We start from the raw sequence: 18669 nt of genomic DNA on the forward strand, positions 1-18669 counted from the left end.
ATTCCAGTGGAAACTCAAACATCAACACATTCCATAGTCAAAAGGGGGCCCCAGGATCAGTCTAAAAGCTAGAGTTTAAATAAATGTGGAGAAGGTCAGATTTTTTTTCTAGTATTGGTTACTTTGAACAGGGCATTTTTATTTATGTATTTGTATGTCATTCCCTTTTTAAAACCTTTTCCTTCTCTTTCTCCTCTCTCGCACTCAATTTCTGCACTACCCATCTGTTTTCTCCTCTTCTTTCTTGCTTGGCAGGCTATTGGGGAAAGCACTGATCATTCTTGCCAAATATGAATGGATTTCTTTCTGAAAGTGTTTGAAATTAAGCCAAAGGCATCACTGAACCTTAAGGCAACTTTGCAGTATGCCCATCCATGGCTTGGTTACCAATGTCTTTACAACATCAAAGTAAGAAATTTCCCCTAGAAAAATATTATGCTATTGACTGAGAAAAGCAGGCTTCTTCAGCACATTGCTAGTAAATGAATGCAATCTGACTTTTAATAGGCAAACGTTTATCATCCTTATTTCCTTTAGTGGCAAAATTTTTGAAGCAATATGCCTTCAACCTGAAATAATTTCCCATTATCTGAAAGCATTGCTAAAATCCTTTGTACTATTCGAACCAAACACTAAATAATAAAATAAGAATAATCTTTCTAGCAGATTCTGGCCTAGAGGTGCATAGGATTTCTTTCTGGATAAATTCAGGTTTTGATTGGGAAAAATGCTGATTAGCAGAGATTGGTTCCTCTGCTGCATTGAGTGTGCATCATGGTCAGGCAAGTGCAATTACAAGGCAGCAAATGTCTCTTTTAGAAATGTCAACATTTCCAAATGGCCACCGCTGTGCAGTCATTGGTGGGATGCTTGGCTTATTTCTGGAATCTCATCCCAGTAGATATAGAGCCCTGATACTGAATTGACCACATGCCAACTTTATGAGATTGGAAGTCAGTGTGATTTGCTACAATGCTGAGCACAGAAACTAGAAGGAACACTAGCAATTTAGTCTTTATTTTTTTTCTAAAGACGGGAAGAATATGAGTTCTGACACAGATCTGGGGGGATTTGATGAGACAATCAATTGTTGGCCAGCAAGAAGCCATGCCTGACAGATATCAGCCACTGGCCAGAAAGGCAAATACTAGACAGTGAGCTTTAAGATTACAGAGATATAAACGTGCCCACATAAATAGTGTCATTCAAGATCTGTGAATAGTCTAAACATCCCAGATTCATTTTAAATTAGATTCTCAATGGTCAGCATGCAGAAAAGATATTGTCTTAGAAGAGCCCAAAATCTATGGATAAGAAGGGTGGGGTCATATTGAAGATGGTTTATCTGTTTTTGTAAAGGATACCATAAGTTCAATAAACTAGAATATTTAAAGCCAACAGCTCTTTCCCTTTAAGTGTAGTGGGTACAATGCTAGCCTGGAAAGTAAAAATGCTGAAGATATATACCAAAAGAAAGAAAAGAAAGAGAAAAAGAGGATGATCTTGCAATAAGAATTAATATAGAAGAAAGTTGTAAAATAATTAGTGCTTTCCATTAGCTTCATGTAAACTAAATGGCTGCGCCCTGGAAATGTTTACCATGGAACTGACAAAAGGAGGATAAAACCTGGATTTAATCCTGAGCAGTGCTCAGGAACCGATATAAGAGAAACTGCACATAATATTATCAAGCATATTTAACAATAAAACTGTCAAGGCTATAGAAGAACAAATGTTGCTGAGGAATAATCACCATTGTTTCTGTAATAGAAAAACCTTTGTTATTAAATTACTAAACCTGTGTGTTTGGTTTTTGTTTTATAAGTGAAAAACTGCATTTTTCTCTGGTAAATTTGATTTTGTTATTTTCAGACTTTTTCAAACGTGTTCCAAATTTTATTCCTGTCTTCTAGGGCATTAGTTATCACACCCATTATGTCATTGCAAATTTCATATTCATTCCCTCCATCTGTTCATCCAAGTCATTAATAAACATACTGAAAACTAGAGGAATGAGAACTGATCCTTGTGGCACCCGACTCAATCCCTCTTTCCAATTTCATGAAGAATCATTGCTGATGTACACTCTGAGTGGGCTCCCACTTGTATCCCAATGCTGACTTTTGGTAATTATCACATTGTTTACAAGGCCGTTATAGATCCATTTATTTACTGTATGCCTAGAATCCTCCCAGGTCTCAGTATCAGACTGAACGATCTGCTGGTCAGTCCTTTTCCTCTTTTTGAAGATATGAAAAACATTTGCTCTCCTCATTCATTCATCTGGTACTTAACCATTTCTCCAGGATTTTTCAAGGGCTAATTCATAAATATTCAGCCAGATCTTCAGCTAGTTCAATCATACCCTAGGTTGCAAAATATCTGTTCCTGGAGATTTAAATTCATTCAAAGTAAAGAGATATTCCTGACCATGCCTGTATAAAATCAAACTCCAATCCTGCCCCTCTTCTTCTTCCAAACTTTGAAGGTGAAAGTCTTAGGATAAGTCAGAAACTCCCTGGTGGGGACCATGCTTGGCAGAGTTTATTTGGCTATATACATTTGCTAAATAAACAAGCAAATAAATAACATTTTCAAACAGATGTCAGGATAGATAAGGTCTCCTGTCACTACATGTGCCTTTTTGAAAGATCTGCACTTTGCTTCTGGAAGGCATTGCAGCTTCTCCTTTGTTAAGCAGGTAATAGTAGATACCAGCAACAGTGTTGCTTTTATTTGTTCCTCCAAGCCATAGATGCTTTCTGTAGTATTGCCAAGGTCAATCATTTGGATTTCTGGACAAACATACAGTGCAACTGCTCCTTCCTTTCTATTGCTACTGTTCCTTTTGAACAATGTGCATCTTTGAACTGCCATATTCCAGTGATGGGAGATCTTCCACTGGTCTCCATTAAACCTTTTAAATCATATTTGCCTTTCTGAGCTAAGTGTTCAAGCTCGTCTTGTTGGTTCCCATACTCTGAGCATTACTACTGCATGTTGATAAGGAATGTCATAAACTTTATGAGCCAATTCATTATTCGATCGGTGAAATGTCAACCCTCTTCAGATTCAGTCCAGTCAAAGGCCTGAGGATACAGCCTGTAAAGTAGTCACAGGGCTACATGCATTGCTCTTTTCACTCTACAAATCTTTGCATTCCATGTCAAAGTTTTAAAAGAGATTCAAAGTGCTGATACACCTTTCTGCATTATAGTTTCTAGCTGCAGAGGGTTTTTTAAGCTAACCCACCTGAATGCATGCTGAATGTATGCAAACAGCTGAGGATGTGAGAAAAGATCCCTCAGGCCCCTTTACAGTTTGGGAACTTATGTATTTGTCTGAATGTCTGAATAGGGAGTATGCAGTCATTCCTATATATAAAAGAGCCATCACAGAAAAGCACCACATATGGAAAGTCCCTTTCACTAATGTTGAATTGATTAAATCATTTTGTTCAATGGTTTAATTTCCTTTCAGGAAGATCAAAGAACATTAAAAAGAAGCATATTCTGACTATAGTAGAGGTGATTTTGTACATATACAGAAACTTTCCTATTAAGGTACATAAGAATTATAATTAAAACTACAAACTCTTCTAGGCTCACTTTGCAGACAGAACAAAATTACATTTTAACCACTACCTGCAATCGTTGCCAGAGCACATCCTTAAGGCAAGGTGTATTCTGTACTTCAGGTTGTGGGAGGAAAGGACCATAATTAGGATTTCAGTGATGAGAGTGGGAGTATTTCCAGATAACCAGCTCATACTGTTACAAAAGACTTGCAAACATTGACTTAAACATAGATTAGTCCCTTGCTCATAGAAAAGAATGCACAGATAACTGAATTTCTGGATCATAGCAAATGCCCTTAATGAATAACATCACTGAAATCTGATGAGTTAGGTTCATGTTTATCCTATTACTACAACTTTAAATCAGGCTTCCTTAACCTTGGTGGCCTCCAACATGTGGATTCACAATAATTGTTATGTTGGCTGGGGAATATCTAGAGAGATGCCAGTTTGGAGAAGATTGCTTTATTTATTTGTTAAATTATTCCTGTTTTCCCCCAATAACAATTTTATTGGGAAACTAAAATATAATACCCATCAAATCCATTGTCTCTACACGCATTCAGTGGGATATAGACAATTACTGAATTTTGGTTCATTATCCTTCTAAGCTGGGAAACTTACTAAATGCTCTTGATCTAATCAACCATTCTGAACCCACTCTATTCTGATATAAAGTGTAACTCCATGCTGGAATAAATATATCTGATGTAGGGTTTTTGTATTTGTTTTGTGTCTACTATATAAGAACAACTTTAGATCTCCATCCCAGGCTGAGCTAGAGTTATTGTGGAAGTCTTGACCAGGTGATTTAAGCTTCAAACCACTTGGTGATTCACAGCAGACAAAAACTGGTTATTAAAAATTAAAACATCTCTGGTAAGTCTGGTAAATCCCTAAACATAGAACAAATGAACAATATTGGACATTCTATCATTTACCATAAGCCCTCTTGAATAGCTCAATTTTTTAAAATGTCTGGAGCCAAGTTGATTTCTCCCAGGTTATTGTGTAGCATAGGTGCTGCCACCAAAAAAAAAATGATTATGGACCTCTGCCAGTTTGGAGTAGCGGTTAAGGCAGTGGGCTAGGAACTGGGAGACTGTGAGCTCTAGTCCCACCTTAGGCACAAAGCCAGCTGGGTGCTCTTGTGCCAATCATACCCTCTCAGCCCTAGGAAGCCAGTAATGGCAAACCACTTCTGAAATCTTGCCAAGAAAACTGCAAGGACTAGTGCAGGTAGTGGCCAGGAGTCAACAATGACTTGAAGGCACAATAAATAAATAAATAAATGGACCTCTGCACTATAGATTTCATGGAAAGAGGAGATCACCAAATACTTTTCCATCTCTCTCTCTCTCTCTCTCTCTGTCTCCTCTCTGAAGTTCAGTGAAAACAGCAGTACAAATTAGTACTTGGCTATATTTCAAATAGCTATTGTATTTGTTGTAGTGTACTGAGTAGGATAAGTACAATTGTTTACTTTAAAAAAAAAGAGCAGGCAGCCTAAACCTTAATGCAGGAAATGTAGTGCAACAGAAATAGAATGGCTCAGAAAAAAACCACACGGACAATGGACAGGAAGTGTAGTGATGGTGGTAATTCTGAAGAGTTCTAGATAGTGAATTGTAAGTTGTAAGATTTTCACATGTTCATGCCTTGTGACCCTACTATTGAAAACAATTTTGCCAAAGTGGTCATAACAAATAAGATAAACTCAGTTTTCCAGAGATGGTTTAAGCACTGCTGACCTTTGTTTGTTATGTTGACAAGTGTTGACATAAGTTTTTAGCAGAAAGCATGGTTCTTATTTGGTTACTTCTTTCTGGTGTGAGTTTGATGAGTTCACTCAAGAAAGACATGAGAAATTGTTAAGTATGAGTTTTCCGTTGTCATGGAAAATCTTTCAAATAAGAAAGACAGCTCTGGTTTTGTACCATCTTGATCTTGACAGTTTCTGATCTTGAGCAAAATCTAATTTTATTAACATATATTCTTGCTATTGATGGGGCTCTTGGCCTATCTTTAGTTTATAAATGTTTCGCAGAAACCCCATTCATCCATAATTAGTTTAATGTGCAAGTACAAGGCACGTTATGTTCTAATAGAGAAAAGCAATAGCTTGGGTAACATGCTTATATTTTTACTATTTAAATCTCTAGGGATTTATTGTAGAGGAAAAAGTATGAATGACAGTTTGGTATTTTCAAAATCAAAGTAAGTAACTAAGTACAACACCATCAAAAAATAATGCAAATATGCCCAGATTCTGTTGAATGCATTATTAGCAAATAAGGATATTAGTTACAACCTAACACATATAACAACTAACTTGAATGTTCCTGCAAAAAGTATTTTGTCCACCATTGATCCATTTTAGGTGCCACTTGAAATCAACTAAAAAATAAATTTGTTCCTTCTAACATTAGCTACTTACAAAGTATTGAAAGACTTCACTTGAAGTATTATAGAACTGACATAATCAGAGAGTAAATATGGAGTCTTTAATTGGACTTTTTCATTAAAGACTATGGGCCAAAAATGTTGTTTGCGCATATCATTAAAAGTCAATTCACAACTAGACAACTTCAGTGATTATTTCTTAGTGAAAAATTGGCCAAATGTTTTTTATACTCTGTAAAGTTCAAGAATTCGATTACTACAGATAATATTGGCTTCCTTGTTTGTTTTTTAACTGAAATCACTAGTTGATTTTACTGCATAATTCCTACATACTACAAAAACAGCCAATTTGAAATTGATTTAAGGGATTAAATCTGAATATCAAAACCTAATTTCTCCATTAGTACAGAACATTAAGAGTTCAGTCAACCAAGGACTGCTCCTTGGCAACTACTGCAACAGTTAATTAAAATCCTGTTGAATTACAGGACTATTCTGGACTTAATTATTTATGCATTGCAACCCTTGTAGCTTCCAGGATGAGAAAACACATAGAAAGGGGTCATTTATCCATTCACTGAAGTAAAAATATTATGGATATTGGTAGAAATATATTTGCATTTACAGCTATGAATTCTAATCTTATGCTGAAATCCTTTTTACTTCAGCAGTGTATACTACTAAAGTTTAGATAACAAATGTATAATTAAAACTTTTGAAAATGAACAAGAAAGCTCTCCTATTCTCTGGTCAGTTTAAGCACAAATCTGAAATCATATTGTCGACTCCTTTTCAAATTCTCAGTTAGACCTCCTTCCTAATGCCTGATCTCAACTTTTAATTGAAAATGTCAGTGACGGAAACAGGCATGGCACATTATGTATGCAGAATATACATAGGATATGTATACACAGAATATATATATATATATATATATATAGAGAGAGAGAGAGAGAGAGAGAGAGAGGGAGGGAGGGGGATTTGAGGGATTATATTGAGATACATCCCCAATTCCTATATAACGTTATGAGAAATAAAGATTACAATTCAGTACATCTTCAGTCCAAGCAGGTATGGAGATGAAGTAGATCAGTAGATACGACAGTAGGTGCATATTAGGAAAACCCAGACTCTACACTGCAGTCTGCCAACCTCATACCTTTCAAAATCCTATCAGACTGTATCACTTTCCTAAACACAAACTCAGTCAAGAGTCCTAAACACAAACTCAGTCACCTCAGTCAAGATGCCTCAATCCCACCAGCATGAGAATATTGCATGGAAACTTTGGGCCAATCACTTTCTTTCAACTCTTTTCTCCATTTCCTCTGTTGGAATTCAAACCATGAAAATCACTGGCTTTGGATGGTTTCATTGCCACCTAGAGACTGGAACTCTAAGTCTGAAGTCAGACCTCTCTATTCTTCTAGATGATCAAACATAATCTATGGTCCCTGAGATGCCTTCCCGGGGACCATTAGATTGTATCTGAATTTAAGATCTCTATCCAAAATATTCCTTATTACTGGTTTTAATGAGTTGTCCTGAGCTTTGCATTACAATTCATATTGTATTTTGAGCAATCATATTATATGGGCTATTTAGCTCCATTAATTCAAAGAATGGCTGTATGGGCTAATCAATAATATATATCCTTTCAGAAATGGAATCCTTAAAGAAACTGTCTCACAGTATTTTAATGGTAGCTCAAACTACTAGACAAAAGAGACAGCGAAATCAATTCTATATAATTGATAACTAATAAGTGTGTGTGAGTAGGGTGTGTGCATTTGTGCATGCATATGCAGTAATGGGCAATCTTTTTTTTTGAAACTCAGCCATATAATGAAAACAGCTATTCATTGCATCAAGATTGGTAATATACAGAAAAATCAAACTAGTATAGTAAATTGTAGCTATTAATAAAGATAAATACAATAGTTCAGGTTGGATACAGCTCTTAGGCATGACATCTGATATGGGTAGGAATGTCCTTATGTTCAGCCTTTCTCACGTCCTGTGGGTAGGAATGTCTTCATGTTTAGAAATGCAGCAATGTTAAATAGCCTCAGGCCATATGCAAAAGACACCTGTAGTGTAGCTCATTTAAAAATGTACATTGGATTATTAAAAAATGTTGAAAAAAACTCCCCCAAAAGATTATCTTTTTTGTTTGTCAGCATGTCATTTGACATCCAAACCAAGAAGATACATTTTAACAGTGCTTTCTTAGCAACATGTTCCTCTTTATGACTCTATCAAGTGAACATCATAAATGTTTAACTTGAATTCTTTGTTACACACCAGTAAGAGATGTTGGGGAAAATATTCAATTTCTGCTCAATACTGTAGGCATAAAGATTGCTGCATAATTCTTCAAAAGAGTATGAAGCTTATGCAGGGCTTCAAAATTAACCCAACTATCTATCATATGCAATCCCTTTACTTCTGTCTACATAGACCATCCTACATAGACCATCCATCTATGATGGAAGTAGAATTTCTTGTATTAGTCATATTAATCTAATGAATTCTTAGATCTGTATTCCCAAGGCATCAGAAGGCTACCAGATTAGGGTAAGACAATTGACTGTTTGATTTAATTTATTTATAGCATTTATATAGCTGCCCATCTCACACACGTGGACAATTACAAGATTAAAAAAAAAAAAAGGCCCAATCCTCCAAACATAATCCCCTTGGCCGCCAAGGATAAACTATTAACTATTAACTACCCATAATAGAAGAGCTCATCTCCATCCTCACCCAAATGCCTGGGGGAACAGCCAAGTCTTCAATACCTTGTAAGAGGCTAACAAGTCGGGGCTAACATGATCTAGTGGTTTTCAGTTATTGGGCCTAATTTGTCAGTCTATTCTCATATTTACTGTGTTTTGATCCTGCTGGACCTACTGCATTCACCCTCCAAATAATTGCCACTTAATTGGGGAGAGGTCACCTTACTTTTAAGATAAGGTACTGATAAGAAGTTTTGAACAGAAAGGAATGAGCAAGAGGCAGAGAAAATGGCTGCAGAGAAAACTGCTGCAAAGCATGGATACTCTTGATGACTGAAGATTAAGTGTGGCTTGTTAGGGATGCTTCCTTAGGGAATGGAGCCCTTTTTGTAACAGTTAAATGGGGATCCTCTCTCTTCTTTCTTCCCTAGTTCAGTTACATTTTCCTCTCACTTCATTTTCATTCAATTATTTCATTCTTCTTTCCTTCCCTTCCCAGTACAGCTTTCCCTTCCCTTTAACTGCTATCCATCCTATTTTCTCCCCTTGGGTTGTGTGTATGTGTGTGTGTGTGTTTCTGCTGAAAGAGAGGAAGAGAATGTATCCATGCATACATTTGTATATTTCTGCATATGATAGTAGTTTGCTTATGAAAGATAATGGTTGGTGTATGCAATTAATACTGTAAATAGGGTGTTTTAAAGATACTGTAATACATTTGAATTAGTAATTAGTAATTATTTTATATATGTTTTTTTGTCCTGGTACTAACTTTTTTTGGAATGTGACTGGGCAATTATACATACACTGCACAAACACACACACACACACACACGCATGCATGCATGCATATATTTAGCAGTGGGTCACATGTACACATTTACCTCCAGAGTTGTTTTCAGCTGGAGTTGGCAATCCTCAGTTGATAAGTGAAGATACTGAAGATTGCACAGGATTTTTATCTGTCTTAATTTTTTTCCTGTCCACACTCCCTTTGGGGGCTGCTCTTAAATCTAAAGATCTTCATTTCACATTAAAATGGTACAACATGTGTAGGTTTCTGTTCCAGGAGACAGTACTGAATTTTTTCAAATTTTATCTGCTGGCTCTTTTTTTTGTAACTATGTTTCTAGGTTGAAAAACAATATAAAACAAGATAAGCTTGAGGTGTATTATACTTGTGGCATTTATCTTCATGAATGAAGAGAGAAACAGTAACTCAAGTGTGGCATAACCATTAGTGAAATATTCTGTCACTGTCTCTCCTGTGAACTCAAGATGGATGTCGTAAAAGATGAGTCATAATGTGTAAAGCTGTACAGAAAAGAACAGAAGCCAAAAAAAACAACAACAACCCAGAAGCAGCCACATTATTATTGTAAGGAAACCCAAAATTCATCACTGTGGGGGAACCAATTTGCATGTTGGACGGAACTGCAAACATATGCTTTACTGTAACTGTTGGAATATGTTCAGGAACAAATGAATACTTAGAGCATTTTGCTTTTTATTTATTCACTAAGTAGAATTTTGGATACTAGGTCACTTAGTAGACTGCAGATACAGAATCTGATTGTGAAGATTATTTCCCCCCCACTATGGACTGAACATTAATGGCTGACTTGATGCTCCTGGATCTGGCAGGTGTACTAGCTGTCACTCAACAGATAATGGAATTAATTTATCTTGTAAGGTGAGACATTGCGTCTGCTGTTTTAGTTCTTGGAAAATGTGCATTTCAGGACAAAAAACTCCTTAACAGAAATGGTCTGGAGGTTTTCAACATTTCACTTCATACTATCTTGAATCCAAAATTTGACAGTCTCCAAGAAAATTGGAGAAACCAGGTTATTTCCTGGCTAGACAGGTAAAATGTTTCATTCAGTCCCTGCAGAGAAACATTATTTTGCAATGGGAGACAATTTGGGCCGTCAGGAGGGGAAGCATGGAGTGTGGGGGTGGGGGTGTTCAGGATGTCAGTAGAAGCAGTGTCTCCCAAAGGTCTCTTGCTTCTACTTTCACCCTCTTTGAAAAAAAGAAGAAAAAATTGTGGTACCAAAATGTGGACTTTTTGCCACAAAATTTGACTGTGGCCTGTTGGAGTTTGGGAGCAGCTATAGGCAGCTCTGGGATGCTCAATGTGTTCCAGAAGATTGCTTTGCAAGACCTCATTATTATATTATATAACAGTCCTTCACATGTTTTCATCTGTCATAATCCATAGCCTATTGTACACTAGGAGACTTAAAGTAGAACCCCACAGATCTAGGAGGCTTCAAATTAGGACAGGTTGTTAAATGCAGTCATAAATGGACCCATGGATAATACTTCAATATTAACTTCCCAGTGTGGTGCATAGAATCATGCTATTAGACTTCTTCAAAGAAAAGAAAGTTCACACCCACAGACAAAAGTGGGAAGGGGCATTTATTCTTGAAAATCTGGCTTGGGCAGGTATGGCCAGGAAAAAGTGAACGACAGTGAAGTGAATGACAAACATGAAAGTAGACAGGCCCAGAAAAAAAAGTAGTCACTATATAAATTAGTGGTGAGGAAATGTTTTGGTTTGCTGGGTTGCATTTCATTTCATATATAGGTAGTCCTTGCTTAGCAACCACAACTGGGAGCAGCAACTCCATCGCTAAGCAGAAAATCTCATGACCACAATGGGATTACAATGTCACTTTCCATTTGGTCATTAAACAAGACATCACATGACATGGCTTGCGATTTTACTTCCACATTCTCCATTAACTCTGCTTGTTGGAAGTTGGTTGTGAAGCATGCAAATGGCAATCATGTGACTGCAGGATGCTGTGATGGTTGTAAATGTAAGGATTCGTTACAAAGCTGGGTTTTTTTCCACCAACTTCGAACGGTTGCTAAGTGAGGCCATCAGTAAACAAGGACCACCTATAGACCTCTAAGTGTTATAGGGGCACATCTACTGACCTAGTGATCGCTGACTGAATCACAGAGTGTGAATCATGGTTGGGCTTCATTGTTTAACATGACTTGCAAAAAGGAGAATGAGGTTAACTTGATTAAGCCCATAGGAGGTAGATATAGTCCCAAGCAGCTCCATCATTTTTGGAATTGAAATAATTTTCCCACTATCCAAGCTGCTATCTCAGTAGGGGTTAACTAGTCCTTACCTTTTCTAATATCAAGATGACATTGTAGAAAAGTCCTGTAAAACTGAGATTTCTCTAGGAACATTTTTATTGCCATTCTAATTTCTACCTTAGAATGTGTACTATGGAGAGGGAGTGCGAAATAGACAGGGCCTTTATGAACTTGCGTGCCAATCGAAGTAAAAATATTACTCTCATGGGAGAAAAAAAGAAGAAAAGACAGAGTAGTGAAACAGAAGATGGTAGCCTCCCAACTTCCTTTGTACTAGCCCGCAAGATTGTAAAAATGGTCAGAGTACAGAACAAACAGCCATCCTATGTCATCCACTGACCAAGCATGACCTTTATTTAACAACTGTGAAGGAAGATATAGTAGGTAGATTGCTTGCATCAGGTGAACAGGCCAGAGTGATAGATCAGTTTTGTTTTGTTTCATTTTATGTTTTGTTTTTTTCAGATCAGGGAAGGACTTAAGTGCAAAACAGAAGTACAAGGTTTAACATAACTATTTTATACTTCTTTGAGTGAACTGCTTTGTTTTCTGTGAATGCACAATCTGTGACTGATCCCGGAGCATTAGAATGAGAGCTGCTGGCCTCTTAAGACCTGTAGATTGTCTAGGCCTTATAAATTAAATACATGAATAAATCAGATAAGTTCTTCCTCTGGATTTATTTTCAAGGTATATAAGTATTCAATTATATGATTTGCTGCTGAATATTAAGACCAAATTAGAAGGAGGTTTCAAGGATTCCCCTGTGTCAGAGATCACATACATGTTGTGAACCACTGGTTATTGACCCAGGGTTTAAAGTCCACCTGACTGGTGCTGTATTTTATTTTATTTTATTTTATTTTATTTTATTTTATTTTATTTTATTTTATTTTATTTATTTTATTTATTTTATTTATTTTATTTATTTTATTTATTTTATTTTATTTTATTTTATTTATATTATTTTATTTTATTTTATTTTATTTTATTTTTTAATTCTTTAATTTCAGTTATTTGAAAGTGCAACCAAGAAAAAACAAAAAGAAAGGAACAAAAAAGAAATAGAAAATAGATTTACAAGCTATTTAAAACTGAATAAGAATGTTCAAAGTAACATTAGATTAGATTAGTACTCCATACAAAAAGATCTTCTATCAATTTTGAATTTTAAAACTGTTATTAAAATCAAATGAATAATCAGTAATTAGCAAAGACAACCAATGTGATAAAAATCCTCAGTCAGAAGAAACTTTAGGAGTTTCTATCTAAGCTGAAAAACTCTATCCTTATTATTATAAACCAGGCAAGATTTAATATTTTAAACCCTTGTTAAGAGAGTTACAGTCTTAGTGATGCTTAACCAAAAAACAGCTGGCAAGATAAAACATGATATTTGTTTCATTCTTTGATGAATCATCTTCCACAATTACGAAGTTTTATGACTTTGCCACCAAGTAAGAAAAAGTTATCCAACTAAACATTGTATTTCCATCAGTTTTTCTTTAATAAGAATTACATATTTTGGCAATCAATACAGGTATAATGTACCAGTGAAAAAACATCTTGAACCAATTTTATCTGAGTAAAATATTTGCAGTAAATTTAATATTTATCATCCATCAGTATTCCCATTGTTGCATATCAATTGTCCTGTTTAGATTTTGCTTTGTTGTATGATTGTTTAGTTTCTGAAACATATGTTGGTAATAATTTAAAAATAACCCCCAACAAATGTTCTGAATTTTATAAGCTTTTAAATTTCAGTCTCTCAGTTTCCCACCATATTTTATAATTCCATTCAAACTATACTACTTATTTGAAGATATCAGAACCAATTAGATGTTTATTTCATTCCAAGAAGGGAGTCTAAAGATTTCATCTTTGTTTATTAAAGATTAAACATTGAAATCTATACAAATTAGTATCTCTTCATTGATCAAGTTATTTTGTATACTCACCTTCATGAAAATAAATACTTAGTATTGAAGCAAGGTTTTAAAAAGTTTTCGAAAGAAAAGGCCATGGAACAAGAGGTAATATTGCTGATACATGCTGGATAACTGAGAACAGAGGATGCCAAAAAGAAGTCAAAATATGCTTCACTGATTATAGAACGGCCTTTGATTGTATCAGCCATATCAAGCTGTAGAATGTCCTTAGGAAAATGGAAATTCCTGAATATCTCATTGCCCTCATGTAAAACTTATACACAAGATAGGAAACCTTAGGTGGAGCATGGGAAAACAGACTGGCTCCAGGTTGTCAAAGAAGTGAGACAACGCTGTATGCTTATTCTTTTTTTGTTCAGACTACTGTATGTACTGAATATATATACATTGAGGGAGGCAGGACTAGAAGAAGATGACACCACTTTGATACTGATGACACTACTCTGATAGCTGAATATGCAAATGATATGCAAGCCCTAGTAATGAAAGTCAAGGAGCCCACTGAAACAATGGAACTGTATGAATGAAACAATTAAATATGAAGAAGACCAAACTAATGGAAACAGGTACAGCAACCAGCCTTAGAACTGGCAATGAAGACACTGAAATGATGGATAGCTTCTGCCTTTTGGGATGGACTATCAACAGTAAAGTAACCAGCAGTCAAGTCATGTGTCACAGACTAGCACTTGTTAAGGTAGCAATGAAGGCCTTGGAAAAGATATTCAGATGCTGTGATGTGTTTACACCTACAAAGATCAGAACTGCACAGGGAGTGGTTTTCCCTGTGATGCTCTATGGAAGTGAAAGTTGGACTTTGAAGAAGCAAGATAGAAAGAGTATTGATGCATTTGAATTTTGATTTTGGAAAGGGCTCCTGAAAATACCATGAATAGCTAAGAAAACAAACAAATGGATAATAGAAGAAATCAATCCAGAGTTCTTATGTGAAAGCCAAAAATCCAGGGTCGAACTGTCATATTTTGGACACATTATGTGAAGACCTTGTTCCCCTGAGAAGCCCATAATGCTGGGAAAATGGAAAGGAAAAGAAGAGTATGACCTGCAGCAGAGTGGAAGGACTTGATTATAATAGCAGTGGGTGCCCTGTTGGGAGACTGAAGTGCCTGGTTAGGGATAGATTATCCTGGAGAAAGTGAAGAGGGCTAAACAAGGAGCCTCTAGGAGAGGTGAACAGAGTTAAAAATAAAGTGTTAAACTGATTTGGGATGAAACTAAAATGAAGAGATGCTGGGATGAGTGCTTTAAAGATTTGTATGTGAATAATAGATTAGAATTGAACTGGATGCTATAAATGTTATAAACGAAAAGGAAGTCATAAATGCTTTGAGAATGATGAAAATTTTTGAGGGTGCAGTTGTAGCTCATAAAGCTGGAGAAACATTAAAATACATACCCACTTTGCTTATGGAGCAGCTACTGTATGTGTCTTGTTTAACACACTTGTGAAGACTGTGTCTACGTCTGACAACTGTTCTCCTACGCAAAGGGAAAGGTGGCAAGAGTGAATACAAAGAAGTATAGGGGGATTTGCTAAATGTGACTGGGTTGATGTCTGGCAGAATTTTGATTGAAAGTGTACAAGAGGTGACAATGGGAAGTGTAGTGCAGCTTTGTGATTAGAAAATAGAGCAAGTAGATGAATTTGTATATCTTGGGCAAAGTGGAAGCATAGATGGTTTTCAGGATAAAAAGATATGGAAGGTATAGTGAATAATGTTGACATAAACTTGTTTTAGCTATGTTTTCTTTTTTCCTCCCTTCTCTCATGCCTATGATTTATTTCTTTTCCATACTATACAAGGGGGGTGAGGGAGAGAGGAAGACCAAGAATATGCTGTTTCCAGGGTGATCTTTGTCCTAGATCAGCCTTAACTACTGGTTTCTGGCTGACAATCTGAAGTGGCAAGCGCTAGAGTACTGAAGACAGTAATGCTATCCTGGTTTAAACTGGTGGGACTTTACACAGTCCACATGAAAGGCCACCATGAGGCCTTTCTTCGGTCAGCTGAAAAGTCTTCCTCATCCCTCAAGATGACTACACTACAGGAAAGGGAGCAGTTCACATTTTTCCTATTGAACATATTCTGTCATGAAAAAGATATACAGTAGTTGGCAAAGGCCATTTCAGGATGAAAAAGGAGGGCAAAAGAGCCCTCAAAGGCATACTTTTTTGTACGGAGCAAATAATGACATCCATATGAACATAAAATAAATAAATAAATATGCAGCTATTAGTATTTGGGCCAAGAGCTAAAATTTAAAGCTGAGCTGAAATTTCTCAGAAGAAGGTTTTCCTCATCCCCCACCTGCCCCAGGAGAACCTCTGAGAGGTTTCTTTCTTTCCTCAGTCCCCTAAAAAAACAGTTTGCTGATTTTCCTTCAAATAATTGTATTCTTTTGTGTTTAGGGGGGGGCAGGTAACATTTCTTCCCCAAATCACCTTGGGCAATATGTGAGGGGTAAAATATATATTAAAAATAATACAACACCTTTTCTTTTAAAAGCAAGTGATGTTAGTGGTATATACAGCTCTGGAACAGTCTTACTCAATCTGGTGCCCATCAAGTGTGTTGAATTTGAACTTCCATAATCCTCAGCCAATATGACCCTGGGTTGTGCTCAATGGGGGATTATAGGAATGGAAGTTTACCATACTTGTAGTACACTAAATTGGGGCAACTTGTGACTGATTATTTCTCTTCCTCTTGGGGAAAGTTGGTGATGGAATTTCCCCCCTCCCCCACCATTTTTTTCTCTCTGCATAGATACTACAATTTAAGGGACCATTTCTACATATATTTGCTGAAATCTGCAATCATTGTGAAACCTTGGCCAAGTTAATGCTCTATTTTAAAAATGAAAGACAAAATAAATATCATAGTAATATTGTCACCTTAGACAGTATTTGTAATTAAAGGTCTTGCCAAGTCTCCTAATTCAGAATTTGTAACCTATCTGTAATTGATAACCCTCCAGTGCTTAATCAAATTTTAATTGATAAATGAATAACAGTGATGGCATTATGAAAAACTTGTTAGGCGTCAAAATCAGTCATGCAGATTATGCTGCTTTGTGATCTTTATTTTTCTGTTACAAATTAAGACACACTAAAAAAATACTAAAACGAGTCAGAGTAGTCAAAATAATATTTAAAAAGATAAGATTAAGAAACATGGCATGATTGCATACATATAAATATAGTAAAGAAAAATAAAGTCCCAAGGTTGGCTCTTTAATGCTTCTGGAAAATATATTGATAAAATGAACAAATTTCACTTTTCCAGCATAAAGTGTTGCCCCTCCCTCCCCCTCCATTTTCCATCTGGAGTTTCTACTGCCTTCTGTGCAATCTCTTATGTTGCCCAATGAACAATCTTTTAGTATTTATTTTTTCTAGACTACCACTAGGAATTGAGGGTGAAGACTAGCAGGCCCAATCTCCCTCTGATGTCTCAAGTAACTCAGGGAGAGGTGGGACATGTAAATAACCCGAAGGAACATTTTAGCTCAATGGACCATTCTGTACCTGTAAAGCATGACCTGTCTCATCCTAAAACCACAGAGGTTCAGAGCTCTTACTCTGAACATTTATTTGCAATTCAGTCCCATTGGTTTCATTGGGAATTACTTCTTGGTAAGCACTGGCCTCCTCCTCCTGGTGATAGCTGCACTAACTGCATCACCTACCTGAACTGCCAGCCATTGTTATTCCTCTTGGGAGATGGGATCCTTCACCACAGACGCAGAGCAAGAACAGGTCTGCCAAAGGAGGAATTGATGTTTTCTTGCTCCCAAGCCTCCCCAACCTGTCCAGCAAAAGGAGGATAAACAAGCTGAATAGATTCTGCTCAAGTTATCACTTACTGCATTCACTTCCTCACAGACTCCCTTCTAGCTAACACTCAAGGGGGAAGTTTGCCTTCCTGTTGAAATGAAACTGCTCCCCCAGGAGCCTACCCTGCTGTGATCTGCCCTGTGGTTTGTTGGGTTTCCTCTCTCCAGGCTGAAAAACCCCCAAACCCCTATGAAGGATATAGAAATGTTTAAGCATGTCATAAAGGTAGCAGAATGATCACTGAGTGATAACTTTGGGCCAATTTACAGGTTTATGTGAGGTATAAATGAGATCCTGATTTCAAAAATACAGTGTGATGGAACCGGGACTCTCAGGGCAGAGAACAGAGAGACTGTATACTGCAATGTGGCTGATTGAGACACCTTATTCCCACTCAGCTCCATGCACTGGCAGCACCCGACATTAGATGTTCCTGCCAGCCATTCTAGGACTCATTTCTACAGTATGTTTTGTGTGTCATCCAGCCCTTGCACTGAAGGCTGGGAAGTTTCTTTATTATTTTATTTATTATTCAAATTTTGCTACCGCCCATCTCCCCCAAAAGGGGGACTCTGGGCGGTTTACAATAAAATCAATAAAATCAAGACTATAATTATAACAATTAACATCTATAAAAACAATTACAGATATAAAATGCAATAAATAAGTATAAAATCCAAGAGGTTAAAAATTCTGATCTGGTGGGAGGGGCTCCAAGGTGCGAGCCAACCCCATGGATGGTTGCCCACCTGCCTGCCCCATGCAAGATGGCAGAACCAGGTTTTCAGGGCCCTCCTAAAGGTCAGAAGTGAAGGTGCCTGCCTCACTTCTGAGGGCAAGATGTTCCAAAGGGTGGGGGCAACTGCAGAGAAGGCCTGTTTCCTGGACCCCGCCCCATGGAATTCTCTTATCGACGGGGTCCGCAACATGCCCTCTCTGCCTGACTGGGTGGGGCGGGTCAATGTTATGGGGATGAGATGGTCCCTAAGGTCACCTGGCCCCATGCCATGTAGG

At 36.9% G+C, this 18669-nt stretch overlaps 1 protein-coding gene across 1 annotated transcript in view; it reads right to left on the reverse strand.

Annotated features, from left to right (window-relative positions):
- BANK1 (B cell scaffold protein with ankyrin repeats 1) overlaps positions 1 to 17645 on the reverse strand; it is a 163458-nt gene extending 145813 nt beyond the window's left edge. The window contains exon 1 of the mRNA XM_063310173.1: positions 17508 to 17645. Within this exon, the coding sequence (XP_063166243.1) occupies positions 17508 to 17523 (16 nt within the window). The 5' untranslated portion in view covers positions 17524 to 17645. The remainder of the gene's footprint in view (positions 1 to 17507) is intronic.
- Between the last annotated feature and the right edge of the window lie 1024 nt (positions 17646 to 18669).

Source organism: Candoia aspera, chromosome 8, assembly GCF_035149785.1.
Source record: "Candoia aspera isolate rCanAsp1 chromosome 8, rCanAsp1.hap2, whole genome shotgun sequence".
Lineage (NCBI taxonomy): Eukaryota > Metazoa > Chordata > Lepidosauria > Squamata > Boidae > Candoia > Candoia aspera.